The sequence below is a fragment of the Ipomoea triloba genome, chromosome 13 (genome assembly GCF_003576645.1).
Source record: "Ipomoea triloba cultivar NCNSP0323 chromosome 13, ASM357664v1".
NCBI classification, from domain to species: Eukaryota; Viridiplantae; Streptophyta; class Magnoliopsida; order Solanales; family Convolvulaceae; genus Ipomoea; species Ipomoea triloba.
The window spans coordinates 25,282,591-25,305,891 of record NC_044928.1 but is presented as its reverse complement, the minus strand read 5'-3'; the positions used below and the strand labels follow the sequence as shown (position 1 = coordinate 25,305,891).

The 23,301-nt window shown below is 35.1% G+C and overlaps 3 protein-coding genes and 1 non-coding gene across 4 annotated transcripts; 2 read left to right on the top strand and 2 right to left on the bottom strand.

The window, feature by feature from the left end:
* Positions 1 to 391: 391 nt before the first annotated feature.
* On the bottom strand, positions 392 to 2,829 carry LOC116001739. Its single transcript, XM_031241672.1, has one exon. The coding sequence runs from the start codon at positions 2,390 to 2,392 to the stop codon at positions 665 to 667; it is 1,728 nt and encodes a 575-aa protein (XP_031097532.1). The 5' UTR covers positions 2,393 to 2,829; the 3' UTR covers positions 392 to 664.
* A 1,879-nt stretch (positions 2,830 to 4,708) lies between these two features.
* Positions 4,709 to 4,781, top strand: TRNAV-UAC. The gene has a single exon. It is a non-coding gene; the product is annotated as a tRNA-Val (tRNA).
* A 3,768-nt stretch (positions 4,782 to 8,549) lies between these two features.
* LOC116001842 (DNA repair protein RAD5B-like) lies at positions 8,550 to 14,057 on the bottom strand. Its single transcript, XM_031241790.1, has 18 exons — positions 13,060 to 14,057; positions 12,808 to 12,941; positions 12,594 to 12,729; positions 12,460 to 12,513; positions 12,235 to 12,360; positions 11,974 to 12,125; positions 11,739 to 11,823; positions 11,438 to 11,623; positions 11,211 to 11,354; positions 10,942 to 11,094; positions 10,727 to 10,794; positions 10,517 to 10,639; positions 10,315 to 10,414; positions 10,016 to 10,128; positions 9,318 to 9,918; positions 9,154 to 9,225; positions 8,968 to 9,066; positions 8,550 to 8,869 (listed from the first exon to the last, which is right to left on the bottom strand). Exons 1-18 carry the CDS (start codon positions 14,029 to 14,031, stop codon positions 8,747 to 8,749), a joined length of 3,441 nt encoding a protein of 1,146 aa, XP_031097650.1. The 5' UTR covers positions 14,032 to 14,057; the 3' UTR covers positions 8,550 to 8,746.
* A 5,345-nt stretch (positions 14,058 to 19,402) lies between these two features.
* LOC116002568 lies at positions 19,403 to 22,081 on the top strand. The gene is made up of 5 exons (XM_031242735.1): positions 19,403 to 19,575; positions 21,092 to 21,206; positions 21,301 to 21,390; positions 21,550 to 21,648; positions 21,733 to 22,081. Exons 1-5 carry the CDS (start codon positions 19,508 to 19,510, stop codon positions 21,829 to 21,831), a joined length of 471 nt encoding a protein of 156 aa, XP_031098595.1. The 5' UTR covers positions 19,403 to 19,507; the 3' UTR covers positions 21,832 to 22,081.
* Positions 22,082 to 23,301: the final 1,220 nt, after the last annotated feature.

The window sequence follows — 23,301 nt, the reverse complement described above, 5'->3', positions numbered from 1 at the left end:
AATTTGCATCAATTCCATGATTAAAAATGTTTTTTTTTTTTGTGGCTTTAATTAATAAAAAAATTAAATTCGGAGAATTGAATTTCTTCGATATTTGTAAAAATGAGGATTTCAATTTTCACGTTCAAGGGTACACATCAACACATGCACTGATGCACCGCTGTTCCCAAGTTGACCGTTTGTCGGTGCATAGCAAAAATTAAGTATCATGAGATATTCACACAAGATCAGATGATTAAAAGATTTACTGAATTACAGAAGAGAATTTAATAAGTAATTCTGCTATAATTAATAAGCACATAAGCAGGTTCAATCCTCTTCACAGTATTAACTGTTTGTACTTTAGTAGATTCAGAAAGTATATACGAACAGATACTACATTGTAACAGAATAAAAAAATGAACACATTAAGGATAATGGACTAATTCATACATGAAAGTATATATAATCCACACTACCTTCATGAAGTGCAAGTGTGGAACTATATACTTCACAATTCAAGCTTTTCATGACTAGCAGACTAGGTATGACAATGGCATTGTGTTTCAACTATCATCTAATTTATCATACAGATTCCGGTACTCAACAAGTTACTGATATGATGTTCACAGCATATCCAACTCCGGGAATGTCATCGAGAGCAAAAACAATCCCGGGCTTGCAATCACCACTCCATGTAGTCTTCGAGATCAAAACTGCTTGCGCAATCCAACAAAGCGTTTTGCTGGTGTTCATACCAGCATATATAGTTTAGTCCCACGAGCAGCTCGCAGATAGCTGCCTCGGTCATTTTACAATCACAAAAGAACAGCGTTTGGAGCAGGAGAACGTTTGCCCTCGTGACAACTTGCTGCTGCTGCTCGAAATTACGCTCGCTTTGCCACCTGATCATGTTGTGTGCCAACGGGGAAAGCCACTTCAGGGTTTCCTCGAGCCTTTCTTTCCAACCGTGAGCAAGAGGAGCGTCGTATATTGCTAAACCATTCATATAAGACTTCAAATTAGTCTTCAACGCCTTTCTTATGCTCGTTGGTAACATTAGGTATAGATCGTTCCTAGCTTCCTCACCAACCAGATGGGGGTAACAAAGCAGCTTCTCTATGACGATTATGATATTCGCGTAATGCAATGCCAGAGCAGAGCCTCCAACGGTTGATGGAGGAGCATACAACAATACCCGACTTTTGGGACCAAATCTTGCACTGTTGTTACTCATACTACCCCGAAACTGTCTTGGATTTCCACTGAAAGGAACGCCACTTAGGGATCTACTAAAGAAACGGGACGAATTTGCTGTTTGTCTCCTCGTTCCACTTGTAACACTGCAACATCTAGAAATCTGGCTGGTTCTATCATCACTGCCAATATCATCATCATCATCGTCCCGCCTTGTAGCAGAACTCAAACTCAAACATTCCATGAATAACCTCCCGGGTCCCATTCCACACGCGAAATTGAAATCCTCTGCACTGAACAAGCCACCTTCACTTCGAGCTAAGTAGCTTGTGCTCCTCCTCTCTAACGCGATAACCCCTGAATGATTATTAGGATTCTTCTTGCTCAAGCTCAAAGCCAATCTTTTCGAGTCAGCTTGCGTGCACTCTGAATCTATCCGACTACATTTCTCCTCGAAATCATGTTTCACCTGAAACTGAGCCCCGGGGTTTGAGACACTCAGAGAATCCCTCCTTACAATCCTAACCCCGAAAACAGTATTAATCCGGGCATAAACTGTGCATACAGTCCTAGCCAGCATCTCAACAACCTTATCATAACTCTGATTCCACAATGAAGCATCCTTCAAATGCCTCACATCTTGTTTCTGCCAAACCAGCTTATGCTCATAAGCTTTCCTAGTCTCCTCATGCTGATTCTGCTGGAACTTCCTCAAACCCAACTCCAATTCATTCAAAACCTCCATTTCTCTATACAAGCTTGCAGTGGACCCCACATACCTCTCCATTTTCTTCACCATCCCCTCCATATCCTTGACCAGAAACCCAAATTCCCTAACATCAATTAGGCCAGAAGTGATATCCCCATATACATGCTCAAACCCTTGCAATGCAGGGATTGTGCATTTTTTCCCTAACCTAGAAACCACACTAGCAACCCTATCCAAATCATCTAGTTTCTCAACAAAAGCCAGTTCTAATAGCCTAGTTTCATCACCGGACACAAGAGCCCTTATTCCCACACACTTCAAGATCTCATTGTTGAGCTTACTTATCTCAGGGTCACTCAGGGATTTGTGCAAATGAACAACTTTAGACATTACATTAGCCACTTCAAAAGAAAGTATCCCTATCACTTGCTTTTCTTGCTGATTAGAACTTAACTTCTTATTACTCACCTGATTTCTCATCCTCAACAGCCAAGGCTCCGCCACCATTTTCCAATTTGCTTCCCCAAAGCTTCACACCTTCAAAACCTGAGCTTTTTTCGAGATCTGGGTACTTGGCTAGCTACTTCTGAATCAAGAAAGTTAGCATTTTTTGGGGTGGGGAAGCTGAGCTGAGAAAAGGGTATTTGAAGGATTCTTGAAGAAGGAGCCCATTGATTCTGTACTGAAAAGTGAAATGCGCATGGGTTTGGATGTGGGGAGAGTGCTCAAGAATGCATTTTTTTTTTCAGGGGAGGCGTGGGGAGAAGAGAGTGGAGATGTAATTGATTGTTTCGAGTTTCAACTGAGCTAAAGAAGAATGGTAATGGAGGGAAACAGAATGGAAGAAATTGAGTGGAAGAACAAGAATTTGGGGCATTTTATATGTGATTTTGTTTGTAATGATGCTTCTGAAAAGGGCAATGGCAGTTTGAAGGGGGCCTTGGAAAAAGGTCTCCACATTTCTATCAAGTTATCAACTTTATTACAGACAAATGCTGTAGATTTTCTTAAAGAAAAAAAACAAGAGTTTTTATTTTTTTTTTTCTCATCCAATCCTATGTTACTAGGGTGTGCAAATTTCCATAAATTTTTTATTAAGCGATGAAACTGATAAAGTTCGATTAACCTTTTAGAATTTAAAATTTTAGCTTAAGAAGGTTCGGTTAATCGATTTTCGACCGATTAACCGAAAAAAACTTAGGTTCGATTAATTCGGTAATACAAAGTTTGGTTCGATTAAAATGGTTCAGTTAACCAATTGCACACTCCTATATGTTCCTAGTGTTTTATAGTGATGTTATCAAATCGCAAGTGTTAGGATCAACCGCTTACCATTAAGTCAAAAGTTATAACTAGTAGCGAAGGCACAACTTTATGATGGACTTAACCTTTGTTGATCTACACCCAACAATAAGGTACTTGGTATGTTACTAGTGTTTTGGTTCCTTTCAATCTCCATAGTCAAAACTTAATTTATCTGTCAATTAAAAAATAAGGTTAATAATATGTTTCACTAGCAATTATAGTGTGCAAGTTCAAATCCTATGGAGAAGAATAATATAAATTTGTTATGTTATAAGAATGTACGAACACTTTTAAAAATCATAAACCGTCAAGTTTCATCATTGATTTAAGTGCGATTTTATTTTATAAGTTTAAAGCACAAATCTTACTATTAAAAGTGATAAATTTCATTCTCAAAATTACAAAAACATTACTCCATCAAATTTTGACTCTCTACCAAAAAATCTTCTAAAAGTGTTCAAATTTGTATTCCATGATGCCATGATAAATATGAAAGATAAATAAGACAAAAAAAATACTCCATAAAATTTTGACTCTCTCACAAAAAATCTTCTAAAAGTGTTCAAATTTGTATTGCATGATGCCATGATAAATATGAAAGATAAATAAGACAAAAATAATAATAATATTATACATTTGAATTCAATTTGTCAAGTAGTAACATTTTTTGAAACTTATTTAAATTTGATGAGTATGCACAAGTCAAAAATTTTGACCTTAGGTTGAATTTGACAAGCAACAAGCAACAAAGATGTGTACTCTCTTCCAGTTTTGATTTGCTTCTTTAGTTAAAAACTTTGACTTCTGGGCATTGCAAATTTGCAATTGCCATCATCACTGTCAGAATTTTTACCACTGCCTCAGAAGTGGGAAAGCAGTAAAAATCCAAAAGGGGGAGTGAAAATTCAAAAGACCCAACAAGAAAACAAATAGTTAAGCCAGGCACTGTTCAGACTCCAACCATGCATTTATGAAGGCATGTTCATCTTTAAAGAGGGAAGAATTCACTGGTCCTCATTATGTTCTCCACTTACCAAACTTTTAATAGCACACAAATTGTAATGTGCCATTGAGATTTGAGAGTTAATATTTGTAGTTATTAAATGCATAAGCCCACAAAATTCAGATGACCAACTAGAATCTCTGTGTAATTGAGTCGAGTCAAAATTGAACAATAAAAAATTAAAATTTAATTAGAACAAATCAATTAAAATTTAAATTTGATTTAACTTAACTTCAACTCGAGCTAGTTGAGCTTGGTTCGAATATGCTCAATATTTTTTTCTTTCTAATTTTACATAAACAATGTATATAATATATAGGATCGAGCCCGGTGGTAGGATATTGACTTTTTGGACTGAACATATAGAAAAAGTATAAAACAAATACTACTTTGTAATGGAGTCAATAGTACTCAAAAAATATATATTCATTATATTTTACAATCAAGTATTCAAATAAAACATCTCAATTATACTCATTTTATAAAATAATAAATATATTAGTTAAATGAAAGATGTTGTTGTGGTGTAGTGGTTATCACGTCAGTCTTACACACTGAAGGTCCCCAGTTTGATCCTGGGCAGCAACAGTGCAAAATGCTCAATGTTAATACTTGTTTAAAAATTAAATATATTGGTTCGGATATTTTTAATTATCGTATAGCCGAATATAAATTCCGTTTGAATATCAGATGTTAAATATCCATACCCGACCAAAAACCCCAACTAATATGAGATTTTGTTATAAGTATAAAATATAAATTATATATTAAGTTATTACCTATTAAATGTGTTTCATAATTAATATTATATTAATTTTAAAACTCTCTTAGTTAATCATTAGTATTTTGTCTTATTTTTAGTTTAATAGTATAGAAAAAATTATAAATACACTAATAATAAAATTATTTTAAAACTAAAAATTTATTTTTAAAAAAAAAACATTTTTTGAATATATTCAAAGTAACCCGAAATAATTAAATTCGAAATAAATTCACCTGCATTGAACATATCTAAAATAAATTTAGTTCGGATATCGAGTGTAAAAGCATCACTCAAAATTTTCAAATACCCAAAATAAAATTCAGGTATCACCTAAACTGAATCGACACACACCCCTAGTTAATCGAATTACTCGAACTTTAGATCAACTCAACAATGATCAAATCGAATGCGACTATTCATCGAATCAAGTTTGAGTAGCTTATGAGTAATTTGATTCATTTACATCCTTAGAATTATGAAGAAAAATGTTGATGTGAGATCAAACAATTGTTAGAAGGAGGTATTTAAAAGTTAGGGATTCAGGGTTACCATTTCAAGCGGAAGGTCACAAGTTCGAATTTCATCCAAATCAAGGATGTTGGGATAATTATGTTGAGTAGATACTGGAGTTAGGTTAGGTTGTAGTTTAAAAACTAAAGTTAGGGATTCAAGTTTCAAAAGAAAATTGAGTTGGAAATATATTTATATATTTATGAAAATTTTATAATTGTATCGCTAAAATCATCCAAAAATAAAGGAAAAGGAATATTGGGTTGTTTAGCTATGATACCTAACCCCACAAGGTAGTGAGTGTAGGTGAGGAGACTTATGATGATGATATATCTTTGTTGTAGTGTGTGCCACAAACATAATTACTAAATCCACTTTTTTTTTTTTTTTTAAACCATTACTAAATCCACTTTGTTCACTTGGAAGTGCCAAATTTCATGATACCGCAAACAGTCAAACATATTGTAGTACACATATAATGAAAAGAGTAAATTTTTAAATTCGTTTCCCCGACTTTGTAATAAGTGTGATTTTTAAATTTTCTCTTCAACAAATAATTTAATCACATTTAACTTTCATCATAGTTTCAAATTTAATTTTTCTTCAATGCTAATTTCACATTATTTTTGTAAAATCTAATAATTAAAATATAATTAAATTACTATCTTGTGAACAATATGGTAGAACAATTAGTGGAGCATCAATTTGAGAATCATAATAAAGTTGAGGAACCACTATTAAGGTGTGAAATCATATATTTGTCATTGAATTAGATATACATTTAACGGTGATAATGATGGAAGACAAAATTGGGTAATACCGATTTGCATAGTCAAGTATTCAATTGAATACGTACTATTGAAAGTCAAAGGCATATCTAAGAATTATAACACAATCAAAATAATTTACATTTCATCTCTCAAAATTTTAAAAGTCAAGACGAGATCAGTTGATAACAAATAACTAAATTTAAAACAAACATCACTATACATCAACTACCCCAACCTAAGAAATCAATCCATTTGAGGTATTACATATATATATATATATATATATATATATATATATATATATATATATATATGTCACTCTAAATGCAAATGATGTACTCGCTCCAATTAACCAGCTCACACTTGGCATTTTGGAGAGGGTAGAGAAGAGTAGACCCCAACCACCAACATAATAGAGTAGGGAGCTGAGGGAATAACGGGTTTATTTTATTTTTATGATAATTTTTATTGATATAGATATACAACTACATGATTATAGTTAATTATGTATTTGTAATTTTTTTGAAATCAAAACTGCCACTAACTCACCGAGCTATATTCTTAGACCAAGAAGAGTTCTTGTGAGGTGCTAGTAACATTGACGTTGGAGTTACTCCTACGATTTTTTTTTTTAAAAAAAAAATTATTTCTTAGATATACACTAAGGAAATGGTTTTTTTTTTTAATACTACTGACCCTGTTACATATACTGTCCATATATTTTCTCAACCTGCTTGAGGGGCGAACCCATGACCTCCTACTTGAGAAAATCACTTCATGCCGCTTGACCACAAGACCTTTAGCACTAAGGAAATGATATTAATTGCTAATAAAATGGTGCTTAGATTCAAAAAGATATTAAAAAGTGTGTGTGTGTATATATATATATATATTCTTTGGTACTTCCTTGATACTCGAAGATCAAAAATATAATACTGATTTAGAGTTTAGAGTCACCCTAAGAATAAAAAGTGGATGCATGAACAACTAAGAAATTGAGTTTATTTAATATATATCACATAACTAAAAGCTATAGAAGTGTTATATATTTTTGTCACTAAACAATTATCCCTCCATGACCATATGCATGCAAGTTTTTGTTTGGAAATTGGAATCTCCTGAGCTTGCTTTGGATGGTGCTCTACTGCCCCCACAAAGTCTCTTCAAAAAACTTTTTAACAAATCAATGTCGTGGAGCAATAGGGAGATGGCCGGTTTGTTGTTTTGTTGTTGTTTAGGTTTTCAGCCTTACTTTTTGACTAGTCATCCTACATATATATATTTGACTATATTTCTGGATTTAATTGAAGCACCAAAAGTGATCAAATCATACGTCAAAATATTTTACACAGAAATCGAGCTTCACCCGCAGCAATGTGTAAGTAAAGATATAGTCTTTGTGTTCAACTGAGTTACATCCTCCCAGATGCTTTGTTGAGTCGAGGCGGGAGAGACCTTGAGTTAGGGATTCAACTGTTTGGGAAGAAAAATATTTTACACAACAATTATTATTTGAGCATATTAAGCTCCTTTTTGTTTTTCGTTTTTTTTTTCGAAGCTATCATTGAAAGTCTAAAACATCCCAGTGATCCCACCATCATAAAGCATCATCCTCCTTAGCATAAGACGTGGTGTATGATGATATTGGTGCTATATCTTCCTTTTGACCATTTTGAGGGAGCCATATCCTATATACAACACAATAATGAATCAAATCAATGCTTAGTGCGACATTAATCATATTGCCCTACCATAGGTACCAATGTTGGTGTGTTGATAGACCAACTTGAAAAATATCATGTGTTTTTTACTTCATATCTTTTTAGTCAACTCAATTGGTCTTATTTGATTGTGAGTATGAAAATAGTGAAGAAGGTGAAAAAAGAGTGTAAACCATTTGATTTGGTATTTGAATGAAAGTCAAAAACCATCATTTTTCTGTTTAGTTAAAAATTAAAAAATTATAATTTTTTATTTGGTTCATTTTCTTAAAAATGAACATATTTGTTATTAAATACTCCCTTCGTCCCGAATTAAATGTCTCATTTGCTTTTTGCACGCTTTTTAAGAAATTAAAGTAAATGTGATGTGCTTTTCAATTATACCCCCAATTTTTTCACTTTTGGAAATAAAAACAATAAAGAAATGAAAAGTCATAAGGGTAAATTGGGAAAAGTAGAATGATGGTGATGTTCAATTTTAAAAAGAGGACAACATTTTAGGACAAACTAAAAAGGAAAGTAAAACAAATAAAATGAGACAAAAAGAGTACATTGTAATAATAAATAATACTACGTAAGATTTTACGGAGTAAAGTAAATAATTAAATTTCAAAATTCCATGCGGATATAATTTTTTGGAATTTACATGATCCGCTATATATTATAGAATCAAATCCAAAGCCCAGCATTAAATATTTTGTTTACAAAAACTGCTAGGGGGATCATGGAAGTGCGCAAAATACAATGGGAAAAGCATGATTCTCTCTAGAAGTAAAATATAAAACTCAATCATCGGAAAAGCATCTTGAGCTCTTCGATTCTCGCCGACCGGACTTCATCGTCAGTCAGGGCTCCGGCGATCATCTTCTGTTTTCTAGCTTGAACTTGCTGCATCCTTTCTTCCACTGTTTCCTGCACCAACCATTTCAAACGTAATAAGCAAACATTAATTCATTCATCCAATTCTACTTAACGAGTAGTAGTGATGGAATGCCGATGGACGTCGTTACCTTAACGATGAATCTTCTAACACAAACTGTACGTTTCTGACCAATCCGATGAATTCTCATGATTGCCTGCTCTTCAACCGCAGGATTCCACCATGGATCCTGCAATGCATAATTCATCAAGGCTTGAGTCATTATGTGAGAACAAAACCAGGAAATCAATCAAGAATCTAAAACCATATCTTTTACCATAAGAAACACATTGGAGGCTGCTGTGAGATTCAAGCCAACGCCCCCAGCTCTCAGAGACATAAGCAAAACCTGCAAAAAAAACCAAACCAGACCAAATTTTTAGTCTCTGATTCTTTCTTTCTGGGATATTATCATTCATATGATAGTTTTTGGCTGCTTACCATTTTCTCAGTAGTCTCACTGAACTCATGCAAAACCTTTTCTCTTTGTTTCTGTTGGGTTTTTCCATCAAATCTTAAAAACCCAATCCCACTTTTTCTGAGAGGGATCTCTAGGAGATCCAGGAACAAAGTCCATTGGCTAAAAACAATGCTTTTTTCACCAGACCCTGATTCACGTATACGTTGCAGGCAATCCATCAGTTTTGTGACCTTTGAAGACTCCTTCCAGTCCTTCTGAACATCAATTCTGAACTTATTTGCTGAAGGGGAAGTGATCAGCTCGCTTCTATTTAACAATCGACGACACATTGGACACATTCCACAAGATGGATTTCGCCAGCTTGATAACAGACATTCTCTGCACATTGTGTGTGCACAAGGTGTGAGCACAGGGTCATCTGCAGACTCTAGGCATATGGGACACTCTGTGTTTTCGCCTTTACGAATTTCCTCAACAACCTCTTCAACAAATGCTCGAGTGGGCACCTTCTGAGAGGCAGAATCAGGGTTTGTTTCGGCAACCTTGTCCAAATCAGGGTTTGTATCAAGAAACTTCTTGGCAAGCTTGTTCAGGTTTGCATATTTGTCTGTATCGCCCCGGCTGCAGATTAAGGGGGTGGGGGGAAATAAACTGCTTTAGAAATCAGAGTATATTTCATCATAGAGACATGCACAGTAAAGTTCTAATGACATTTCACCTCATCACTAGAAAAGGATGGTTGCAACACTGTCTCAGTCTGAGTAGCAACTCAAGAATGTTTGCAAAGTTGTGAAGAATTTTGCCTTGTGCTACAAATTCATCAAACTGGACCTGGTTCATCAACAAGAAACTGTTAGTTCCCAGTCCCAAACATGCATATCAAACACATGTCTGAATAATCTGAAACAACCCTTGAAAATGCTGTTACTTCTAACACACAAAAAAAAATAAAAAAAAAAATAAAAAATCAGAGCTTTCTTGGAGGGTATTTAAAGAGCATGAGAAAATGGATCTTACTTTAGATCTCTTGTAGAGGGCATCATAGAAATCGCGCTCTGCTTCAGACTGTTCACACTCAATGATTTGGATGTCAGTTGGTGGCAGAACAAGAATTGGCCTAATTCAAAGGAACAAGACATCAATATGCTGCCACATAAGGCTTTGCTTCTCAAGTAAACTTTGAGTATTAAAGAAAATGAGAAAAAAGACAATGAATTACCTCCCTTCCTTGTCCTTCGTTTCCTTTGTTCTCCTAAGCATTAATGGCCTAAGAATTGCCTTGATCAGTTTCAATGCTCTCTGATCACCGTTCTCATAAGGTCTCTGTATTAACTTATTCCACCTAAAAGATAGCAAACATTTAAGTAATCTAGTTCAGTTAAACTTTTTAGCACGTATATATATACAATTAGTAATATATAAGACATACCATGCCCAATTGCACCATGGCTCAACATGCAAGAAACACAGAAGGCTGTAAAGATCTTGCAGATTATTCTGCAGCAATTAGCAAGGACATCATTAACATAAACCAAGTTTCAGAACAGTCTAAAAAGTATTACATTTCTCAAATGAGACGGTCTTATGAAAGCCTCATTTTTTTAGGAAATATGATAAATGGGGAACTTAAATGAGGAAACATACCTGAATTGGAGTACCAGTGAGACACCACCTGCAATGTGCAGACAATTTGAATGCAGCCCTAGCACTCATAGTTTTCCAGGACTTTATGGTGTGTGCTTCATCCAGTACAATTCGATGCCAATCAACTTTATGGAATATGCTATTGTCCTCATCCTAAATCACAGTTAAAAACTGGTTAATGGGCATAGAACCAAATGAACAGAATAAATACACTTTCAAGCTCATGGGAAAAACATTGATACTGATCTGAAAAAGGCTGGATCACTTACAGCCTTAAATGCAGCAGTTAGAAGACCATAGGTTGTCAAGACCACATCTGGTTCTGCTATCACTCTAGGGTCATCACTTCTGTCCCCGCCATAATGAACAAAAACAGAAATGCTATCTGGCTTTGAATGGGCTTCAAGTTCATCCTGTTATGAGAAATATAATCAATGTCAGTCACATTTTCATATTGACATTAAGCAAGAAAGGGGCTACAGACTAATAAACTCACCTTCCATTGACCAAGTAATGCCATAGGACAAACAATGAGAGTGCCACCTTTAATCCTTCTGTTCCTATAATGCTGAGTAATAGGCTCAGCAAGTTCTTGATTATCGGGGATACCCTTGCCCGGCCTTGCAAGTATTAAAGCAATTGTCATTACAGTTTTCCCCAGGCCCATAGCATCTGCTAAGATCTGCAGAAACCACATTTTGCAGAGATATTAATATATGCAACAACAAAAACCAGGACATCAAGATATTAAATTGGAGTTAAAAGGAGAAAAAAAAAAGGTAACAAAGAAAACTCACTCCCCCTCTTGCTGTTTCCAATGCAGAAGGAAATTCTGCAGTTGCTTCACCAGAGAAAATGTTCACATAAATTGCAGGACCCCTCCTGTTGAGAAGCTTGGTCAGCAAATTCACAAATTAATAGAGCATTGGGCAAATATTTTACAAATTTAGGTGACAATCCTAATATTCAGTACAAAGTAGTTTTCTTTTACTGTTTTGACATCTTATTTTATATCCCAAGAAAAGTGCATACTCATCACAAATTCGATATGCTGCCCAACATGGATGCAAAACTTTGGCTGTTTGCTCCGCTTCAGTTCCCTTCTCCAATTCAGACATCCAGTAAAGAGCCTGCTTCTGGTAGGGCCTTAGGCTACACACAAGTGTTTCAGGTGGCTCTATCTCCTACAAAATGCATATAAATCAAGAAAGGTCAGCAGAAAGGCAAAATAACATCAAAAACTGAAATTTTTCAAAAAACATCAAAAACTGAAATCATGTCTGTGCATTATACCTTGAGATCATACATCTCTGCAGCACCAACAAGTTTGTTTAAAGTTGATTCTGATAAACCCTGTTCAGTTTTGTTCTGCTCAATGCAACCCTTTATCCGTTTTGCCACAACTCCTACTGAATCACCCTATATCAATATGCAAAACCTCAGTTAACCTTACATTGATAAATTACAAGCATAAATGTAGAAAACCACAAAAGAAGCTAAATTCATAATACAACATACTTCTAAGTCCAGGGGGCGTTTGCGAGAATCAAAATCATCTGGTTTAAACTCAGCCTGTAGACAGTAACACAGATAACATTAGTTACTACTCCAAGACTTTTATTAGACTGACATGATTGGGTGGTATGGTATACCTTCTGAAAAGGATTGATTTTCAGTAACTTGAACAGAGTTAGAAGTGGATATATTGTGGTTTCAATTTCTGAAGGGCAGTCTATCCTCCAAGATGACTTATCACCATCCTTAAACACTGAGCTATGAATGTAGAAACTGCAACCCAAGAACCATGTTAACAAGAATCCATAGGCTCATTCTAGACAGAACAAAATCAGAAGCAGACAAAGTTACCTGACATATAACATAATTTCTTGCATCAGTTGAAGATTAGCAGGCGCGGCCACACATCTACCTAAAACCTTTACCTTTTTTGAATTCACAAGTGGAATAAGGCAGTTCCCCCATTCCATTGGAAGGCGCCCAATCTACAGAACCAATTACAGGTAAATCTCCAAACCAAAAAGCATAAACAATCTAAATCATATACAATTACAAATTCCAGTCTCAATTATCACTAAATGAGTTAATGAGGCTAAAGATTACCTCTCCGAATCGTTTGGTTGAAAACCTGACAATAGATGAAGTAACTTTTGAATACCTACTTGAAACAGCCTTAGGAAAAGCAAAGTGAACAATCTCATTGTTCTCAATTTTCCTCCCTTTTGTAGTCGAAAGCCCGGTGACAACATTCCTCCCAACCAACATCCAATCCGCCTCTTCAGGAAAATCCCCATCCTCAATCACAACAGTACTAAGAGTCATATCCACTTTCTTCTCGGTCTTCCTACCTGGACGCCAAGACAGGAATCTCTCCGCATATTCCCCCGTCACAGGCCTTGCAGACAATGGCTGCACAGAGAGCACCTCTCCTCCTTTCTCTTCTTTCACAAAACTTGAAGAAATAGGTTCAGCTTTCACTCTAGGTTTGATATCAGATTCCAAAACAGGTTCAGCAAACACTATAGGTTTGATATCAGATTCCAAAATAGGTTCAGCTTTCACTCTAGGTTTGATATCAGATTCCAAAATAGGTTCAGCTATCACTATAGCCTTGCTATCATCTCCTACATAAGGCTCCGTCTTAACTTTCAACTCACCTTCCTTTTTCACCTTCTCTGTGTCCTGTTCATCGAGCCACTTGTAGTACTCGCCGTACCAGCCAGGCTCTTTCTTTGCGCCCTTCTCGGGATAGTCCGATCCTTTCAACTCTTCTTCGCCTATTTCCTGTTTCACCGGGCCGGAAATCCGGGCGCCGGTGGATGTAACCGTCTTTTTTACGTCCGGAGGCAAAGGATTGTCGAGAATGTAGTTTATGGCGGCGGCGGCGCTGTTGTTGCAGCAAGATAGGGCTTTGAGAATGTCGGGTTCCGAGACCCGGGAACCCACGACTGATCTGATCAAGTTGATTTCCTTCTCGCTTTCCATCTCGATTTCCATGGCCGCAGAATTGCGAGAGAAGAAGAAACCCTTCAAACAAGAGATGAATTTTTGAAGGAATGAACAACAAGAATACATAACCCCATAGACTACTTTAAATCTTTTTTTTTTTTTTTGAATTTTTTTTGGAAACTTTAGACTACTTGAAATCTTTAGTAAGAGAGCGTATATATGCATACAGAGAGAAAAGGAGGGAAGAAGGGGTAAATGAGGGGATTTCCAAACTAATTTGGCGCGAAATGAGTTTAGCGTGGTTAAAGTTTCGCGGCTTTTTACTTTGAACGACGTCGTTCTTTTGTGCACTTGTGACCTGTGCAGCATTTTTTACTGTGTACCGCGCCATTATTATATTCTTTTGCCTCCAAACCCACGAATGGTGAAATTTTAATTATGATCCATAATTTTCGTGGGAATTTATGCTCTTACCCAAATCATATTTCCTAATTCTTAACCTATTTTAGTCCTTTCAATCCCCAAAAATCATATTTCCTATTTCGTGGTGATATTGTTATTATTATTATCATTATCAATTTTATATATATACTTTAATAAATATAATATATTATATAAATGTATATATATCAAATTAATTATAAATATATATATATAATAATAATAAAATATTTCCAATAACTCATAAATAGTTAATAGTAGGGTCACTTGGAAATGATTATTCCCATTGCAAAAGGAATAAATCATTCCCATGAATGCTATTCTTGGAAATAAATATTTTTCTTGTGTTTAATTAGGGCATGTACATCGATGATTTTACCTAATTAAGTCCTTGATTATTATAATAAATTACTAAATCGATAAAAATCATTATAGTCTATGGCTAAATTTGGTAAAAGAGTTACTTGCCGATTTGGTCTCTCTACTATTGAGATTTCACCACTTTAGTATTTGACTTTCAAAACTATCCAATTGCATCATCGACTATGAAAACGTTAACCAAAATGGTCTGCAGTTTTTTGTAGCGTCAAAATGGAAGGGTAAAATAGGAACTTCCAATATTCTTCATCTTCCCTAACATGCCTCTAGTTTCGTTTATATACTAGGTTAAAGAATATATATTTTCTTCCACCGTATGCAAATACGACCTTCATCTACTTTGATAATACCTCTCTTCAATCACGATCCAAATTTTATCTTGTATCTACTATGGAAGCAAACTATAGTGAAGATAGCTATGGGTCATCAACAAAAAACAAAGAAATGGTGTTCGAAATGGAGAATATTCAACGAGGCATAGCTGTCAGTGTGGGCAATAATTGAAGATATACACTTCATGGACAAAAAGACAATCCAGACCACAGGTTTTGGTTGTGTGAATCCGAAAATATGAGTATTTGTATTACTTAGAGTTCAATTTGATAATTTGATAACATTTTCTTTTTCTTTTTCTGTTCTAGAGTTGAATCAATGGGGATGTGGATTTGTTCGTTGGTTTGACCCCCCCCCCACCACCACCACCACCACCACCACCACCACCACCAATGTGTTCAAGGTCAAAGGTGATAATCCCTAGATTGTTAAGGAAGATAAATCGATATGAGCAAGAAGTTGAGAGCTTGAATTTGAAATTAATAATTAACAAGCAAAATGTATTGCAATATGAAGGCAAAGTCAACACTTGCAGTAATCTTTATATCTCTTTTCAGCAGTTATAAGAACCAAGTCCATGACTATTTATTTTCCCCTTCCACAATGACATATACTATAGGAAATAGACTGTCATTAGCATCAATGGAGACTGTAGTGAGTAACATACCCCCAAATTTACTCCTTAGGTGGCAGCCATCCACACCTATGACAGGTCTACAATATTTAAATCCCTCCCTACATGCCTCCCAACATATATAAACTCTTAACAGTATTAACACATAAAAAAAACATCAAAGCTCAGTTGGATCTCATTTGCAAGGTGTAGCAGGAGTTTTCTAGTACTGTTATATACCAAATACATTGAAATGCATATTACAAAACTGCACATATTTGAAACAGAGCACATTGCACTTCGACCTTCACCTTATAGCTTAATTTCAAAATGCACAAATTGAGTTTTCCTCTAAGCCTAGCACATTCTAGTTCTAGTTCATAATAACATCAAATTTTGCATTAAAATTATTAAAAATTCAAATTCACAACTGTATAATGTTTCACTTCGAAAATCTCTAGTGAAAATTTAAATTATAATTCCCCTATTAGCAATGTCCGAAGATGAAGAAATAAACACCGTTGAAACTTGCAATTGTGAAGAGGAATGCACCATTATAAAGAAGAAACTTAAAATCAAATGAAAACTGGAGAAGAACTTGTGCATGTTCGGCAAAGCGCTTCCACTTGAAGTTGGGTCATCAAATTAAGCTGCTGGAATGAACCATGGAGGTTGAAACCTTCAAGAACTGGGTGAGAAACTCGATTGTTTTGGCAAGAAACACCAGTCCATCCACACGGGTCGATGTTGGAGTTCCAATCATACAACTTACTAAAAGTGTCTGCAACGGTGGCTTTGAAGGACAACAATGGCTCAGCTTTTGAGTTTGGAGTAGCTTCTAGGAAGGAGAAATGGAAGAGAAGGAGAAAGAAGAGAGAGAGAGAGATAAATGCAGTAGTGTTCTCAGCCTCGCCATTGTATTGTGTTAGAAGGAAATCAAAACAGAGTGAAATTTGATACAAATGAGAGTGGAGAAGAAATCATGTGGCAAAGAAACATATCTGGAAGGAGCGTGAAACTGCTTTGATGACCCATTAATAAAGATCAGACCCGTAGATCCAACTCGTCTCACGGATTGAGACCCGTGAGACAGTCTCACACAAGTGTTACTCTACATATAATGATGTATCTCTCAATTTAATTACGATGTAATTTTTGTTATATCAATTGATTATTATTATTATATAACTTTATATATTTAATAAACTGCAGTAATAATTCTATTAAATATATACATAGAGCCAATTCTGAAAGTAATTAATTATAATTAAGATATTGCTTTAGAACTGGATTGATCAATAATTATTTAATAGATCTTATAAAATGGGAAATAATGAGTAGTTGCAATTAATGAGATCCACTATTAATTTGATTTATTAAAAAAAAAATTATTAAATTGAATATTTGAAAATTTGAATAATAGAGTAGTAGTATTCATTTTTTTTAATATAACTATTAAATTATATTAAGGGTCATGAGTTAATGTCATATAAAATATTATGAATATAGTGGTTTTGTCACGTTTAGTCTTAAACTTTTAAATTGACAATCCGTGGTCCTTTCAACTTTTAAATTGTTACTCTCTGTGGTCCAAGTTAACCATCCACGGTCCATCATCAACATTTAAAATTTAACCATGAGTGATTAACTTGGACCATGAATAATAACAATTTGAATGTCGAAGGACCATGGTGATCAATTTGAAAGTTTAGGATTAGACATGACAAAATCACTATACTCGAAGGACTCGAGATGATATTAACTATTAACTCTAAGGATCATTATGAAAATTTGAATAATTACTTCTACAAATTATTTTCTGAATTTTAGTGATTGTCAAAGGAACATATTCGTTATGCTAAAAGAAAATGACACATTAAGGCAAAAAAATCCAAATTAACAATTTAATCAGCATGTGTTTCATAATAAAATTACTATATAATCTCTCCTCTCTAACGTGCATTATTTATAAGTGCAAAATTTGTGTTTTTTTTGGGTGATTGGGAGGGACCATAAGGTCCCGGAAGATTAGCGACGTCTACTCGTCGCCTGGTTTGATGCGTCACGAAATAAGTGGCTGTGTAGGTCGTCCGGAGGGTTCTCGAGAATTGTCGTGCCCCAATGAGAGTTTTGCCCCAGATTGGCAAGGAAATCCGTACATTGGTTTCCTTCCTTGAAGATATGAACAACTCTTGGAAATGAGACATGAGAAGGTGAAAGTCCATAGCTAGCAAGTTTGAGGTTGGCGGAGAATCAACACCCTTAGCTAGGAGGTTCACCACTGTTTCTGAGTCCGTCTCAGCGATAATCCTAGTGAATCCTCGGGATTTTGCAATGGCAAGGCCCTCCCAAAGACCCCAAAGCTTCGCCATGAAGCTGCTAGTATTACCAATATTAGAAACGAAGCCAGACACCCAGGAACCTGTATGATCACGTAAAAGCCCTCCGGCGCTAGTGAGGCCATCCAGTTGAGGCCTTCCGAGCGCCATCCGTATTCAGCTTAACCACCCCAAGATCAGGGGGTGTCCATGAAACCCATCGTTGGGATGCAATAAGCGGCCCGTTGCGTTTGAGAAGGTGGTCGCAGGCTTCCGTTGCCGCCTTATACACTCTATGCAGGATGCCCTCCGGCGAGATTTGAGTAGCGTTGAAAATAAAATCATTCCTCGCTTTCCAAATGCTCCATAAGATATTGGGAAAAAGTATGCCCCAACTGAGAGTTGTGGTACCGAGCTGATGAGTCGAGCATGCTAGCTCCATCCACTTCGTGAGAGTCCAATGGCCACTGGTTATGAAGGAAGTAGGGGGAGAAGCCAGCTCCCAACAGGATGCCGCCACCTCGCAATGTCTAAAAACATGGTCCAACGTCTCGCCTTCCTTTCCGCAAATTGGACAGGTCGCATCCGCAGTTAATCCCCTATGCTTGCGTTCCAAGTTGACGAGCAGCCCATTCTTCGTGATTTTCCACATGAATAATTTGATTTTCTCCAAGCAAGTGGTTTGCCAGACCCATGCGAAGGACTGAAAAATTAGTAAAGTGTATGTAATAATTAAATAATTAATTAATTTTGTAGGAAAATTAAATTAATAAAGTGTCTATAAAAACTAGTAATTTAAGAAATTATTAACAGAATGAAAAACAAAGGGAATAGTCAAATATGCCCATAAAATTTACGTCAAAAGTTAATTTGGCCTTTAAACTTTTAAAATGTACAATTAGACCTTTAAACATGTCAATTTGAGATAATGAAATCCAAAAACAGGTAAATGATATGTTATTACAGGTCATTTGTATTAGTCAGACGATGACTTCCGGCATTCGGCGCCATCTCTGGTGGAAGGCGACGTTGCCTTCCCCGGGAGAAGGTGACCTAGATCAGGTTGCCTTCTCACTAGGAGAAGGCGAACAGTTTCTGGTCGCCGGTGACCATTTAGCAATTTTTTATCGGTAATATGTTAATTATCGATAAATTTGATTTATTTAACTAAAAATGACATGTTTAATAATTTTATTGTACTTCTTAAAAATTTAAAGGTCTAATTAACTTTTAGCGTAAAATTTAGGGCATATTTGACATTTTTTTCAAAAACAAAATTACGGATGGTTTTAGTATTCAATTCATTGCCGTCCAACTGGACGACAGACTACAGTGCGGCAATAAAGGGAAAATGACAAAACTAACCCGAAGCAGTTCGAATTTTAAGAAAATCTGGAAGTATCCCCGATGCGATCTTCCTCCCTCCTCCCTCCTCCCTCCCGTCTTAAATCTCTGTCTCCGTTTACCTAGAGAGAGAAAATCTTAGAGAGAGAGAGAGATTTGAGACTTCCGCACTGCAATGGCGTTCCTGTCCTTCCTCGGGAGACTCCTCTTCGTCTCGGTCTTCATTCTCTCTGCGTACCAAGAGTAAGCTCTGCTACTGCTCTTCTCCTTTAGATCTGCTTGGTTTCGGTACTCTCGGTGTGTGCAATATATTGTACACTGCAAGTGTGTGTGTCTGTGTGTGTACTGTATTGTTTAATAAGATCCTTAAGATCTTTACAGTTTTGAACTTTCGAAAATTTTTTATGTTGCTTCGTGTGGAGTAAGATTTGGTTTATTTGATCCTAGAAAATTTTATGTTCTACGCTTTTGTTATGTGCATCTGATGTATCATGATCAATTGGCCACTTTATATATAGCGACTGCATTTCGGATTTAGTATGGCTCTTTAATGTTGCTATAAGAATAATTGTGAGCCCTGTTAGCTTTCTGCCGTATTTTTTATTGGATTTTATGAAGTTAATTCGCTTAATGACAGGGCGTTGGATTTTAAGGCTTAATTATTATTAGTATTATTATGAGTTATGACGTCAGATCAAGTAATGTATGCTCAAGTATTAGATATTTGCAAGTTACTGATTCAATGTGGTGATTAATGTTGTATTCTGTATAATTGGGTGGATATTGTCATTGGATTACTGGCTTGGGGGCATTTAATGCCATTTACTTTTTTCAAGTCTATAAATGTTATTCCTTTTAATTGTTTCTCATTATTCCATACACGGGTGGTATTTAGTGGGATGATAGTTTGTGCTACTTATTTTGAATTGTTGGAACAAATTACTACTGGACATAGCTACTTATTTTGCTTTTAACTGTATGCCTACAGCCTATATGGATGATACAATTTATAGCCTAAGGTATTTTTGTTGTATTTAGAAGGTTTCAGAAATGGTGTGTTTGGCTCAATCTAGTTTTCTCTAAAGTGCAACAAGTTGGAAAACTATTAAATTATAATGGTTGGCCATTCAATATTTTCCACCTTTCAGGAAGATAGTTGATTAATATTCGGTCCTTCCTCTCCCCAACAGTTTAGCTACTCCACTCTATAAATAAAATTGGCTTGAAGCCTAGAATGCTTCTATTGAGCAAGAAAACTAGTAAAAAATGCAAAGCTACAGCTTTTGTGCATCAAGAAAATGGATGTGCTTCTAATGTGCAATGACTTTTGCAATATTGTCTGCCGTTGCTTGTGAACAATTACCGAGTGTGGTCAGTTTTGCATTGCATCATTAGTTACAGACTTATAGTATATTGGGTTCTACTCACAAATATGTGTGGCTTAGTATGAAGGAAAAGTAGTGCACTGGTTGTTCATTAGTTGGAGGTATTGCATGTTAAAAAATCTTTCCTTGGAGAGTAGGAGACCAATTGACTATTGAGCTCAACCTCCAACTACACATGATGGCTTTAGCTATTTGCTTTACTTTCCTTTTTCCTTTTCTTTTTTAAAGTTTATTTTTAATTCTATTGTGAAGATATCTCCTTCCATTTTATGAATTTACTAAATCTTATAATTGCACTGCATCCTCTTTTTCGTGAATTTTTGCTCAATGGAATTGAGAACTCATCAGCTCATCTAATTATTTCTTGCATGTAGGTTTAACGAATTTGGTGTTGATGGTGGGGCAGCAGCCAATGCATTGGGACCCAAGTTCAATGTTTTCTCAAAGCATGTTACAACACACACTGGCCTTCAAGTTCCTCATATTGAGGTAATAAGAATTGAGATTCCATGCTGAATTATTTTCATTTAGGATATCTGTTAAAGATTTTATGCATTACTAACATTATTTACACTCCATGCAGATGAAGCATCTAGTTCTGGGTACTATCATTATGAGAGGGCTTGGAAGCTTTCTATTTGTCTTTGGCAGCTCTCTTGGTGCTTATATACTGGTACGTGCATTAGTGATTGCGATGTCCTTAGTTACTCTCTTCTAATTCACTGAAAAGGAAGGTTCTGGCTTGTTATATTGTATTTTATTAAATAAATAAACTATTTTTACCTTTCTTTTTGTATTTTTGTTTCATTTTTTTATTTATTTCTTGTTTCAGCTTTTGCATCAGGCGATTGTTACCCCAATCCTGTATGATTTCTACAACTATGATGCTGATAAGATGGAATTTGTTCAACTTTTTGTTAAATTTACACAGGTAAGCCAAAGTACTATTATCATCAACTTGTTGATTTATTGGTTATTATCAACTAACTTGGATACACCTTTGCTGTTCCTGCAGGGTCTGCAACTAATTGGAGCATTGCTCTTTTTCGTTGGCATGAAGAATTCAATGCCGAGGAGACCAACAAAGAAGGCTGCCAAAACAAAAACCAATTGAGAAGGGGTGACATGGTTTCAGTTTTGATGCACATCGTTTACAAACTCGATTGTTGTTAGTTTTCCGGTGGCCTGGTGTGGCCTTACAACATCCTGTTCTTTTGATTTAATCTCTGTTCTAGTTGAACTTTTAACCTTATTTTGATGGAACCCTAAATTTTGAAAGTTACTTGTAGTAATTTATACTTGGAACAGCAATGTTGAATTGACGCACTTGTGCGAATTAATTAACCTTTAGACTTTAGAGGTAACTTGATTCATAGCCATCTGCTTAACAGCTCTTGCCAATTGCCATTGCTGCCACTTCTCGTGGATTATACAAATTTTTTTTTAAAACAATATACGGAATTTATGTTAAGACAGCATTTGATTTTTATAAAGGAAGCAAAACAAATGAAATATTGGTTTCCGTAGGAAATGTATGCTTGAAGATATTAAACATAACTAAGTTTAAATAATATTTTGAGTGTTGAGATGTTATAAATATTATTTTAAATTTTAAATTTGATATTAAATTTAATTATTTTAGTTGAAAAAAGAATTATTGCTCTATAGTAGTAGAAGTTTAAATGTCAAGAAAAGCTTGGTAACATTAAAAGATTGTCTTTAAATAAGAATGTTTAGATCAGCCGATTATTGAATGTATGCAAATTATATTCCTGCCAGAGATATGCGATTCATTCTTGATCTGCGTGATCTCTATGCCACAATTGCATGACTTATATATATATATATATATATATATATATATACTTACTTATCGAATCTGTGACCTTTCACTTGGGAGAGTAACAGCTATGCCGCTTGACCACAAAGTAGGTCTTTGACAAACGTGAACAAGTCTTAACAGGGAGAGTTCAAGTTAAAACAAGCTTCCTAAGTACAAAGTGAGGACAAATATGATCTATATATTCAAGTAGATCAATGGTTGAAGGTTGTTAAAAATTAATTAAGGAGAAAATGAACAGGATTAGTTTTATAAATACTGCAAACTTATAAATTTGTAATAATTATAAAATTGATAAATTGTCTTTTTTTTTTTAATTACTAAAACTCAACTAACTCAACTATTGATGGATCTTGATGGGCAGTTGAAATCAATCATCTCTTTTTACAAGAGAGTATTATTGTTCTCATTTGAACACATCTCTCTATTACTCTATATATGTGTGTGTTGAAAAGTTAAAATGCTAACTATTATAAATAGGGAGGGATAACTATATTTTTGTGAAACAGTAAAAATAAAATTATCATTTTATTTACGAAAACACTACTACCCTCTTATTTATTAAGTAGGCCAGGTATGGTGTTTTTTCATATTGTATAATTTTCTATCGTCATAATAATTATTTTATAAAATTTATAAAGGACAAATTAAGTTGTTGACTTGTAGTAAAGCTACTCCTATTAGCTTTTTTAAAAAACGAGAGTTATGATTAAAAAAAATATATTTTAAAAGGTTAATTTTCTA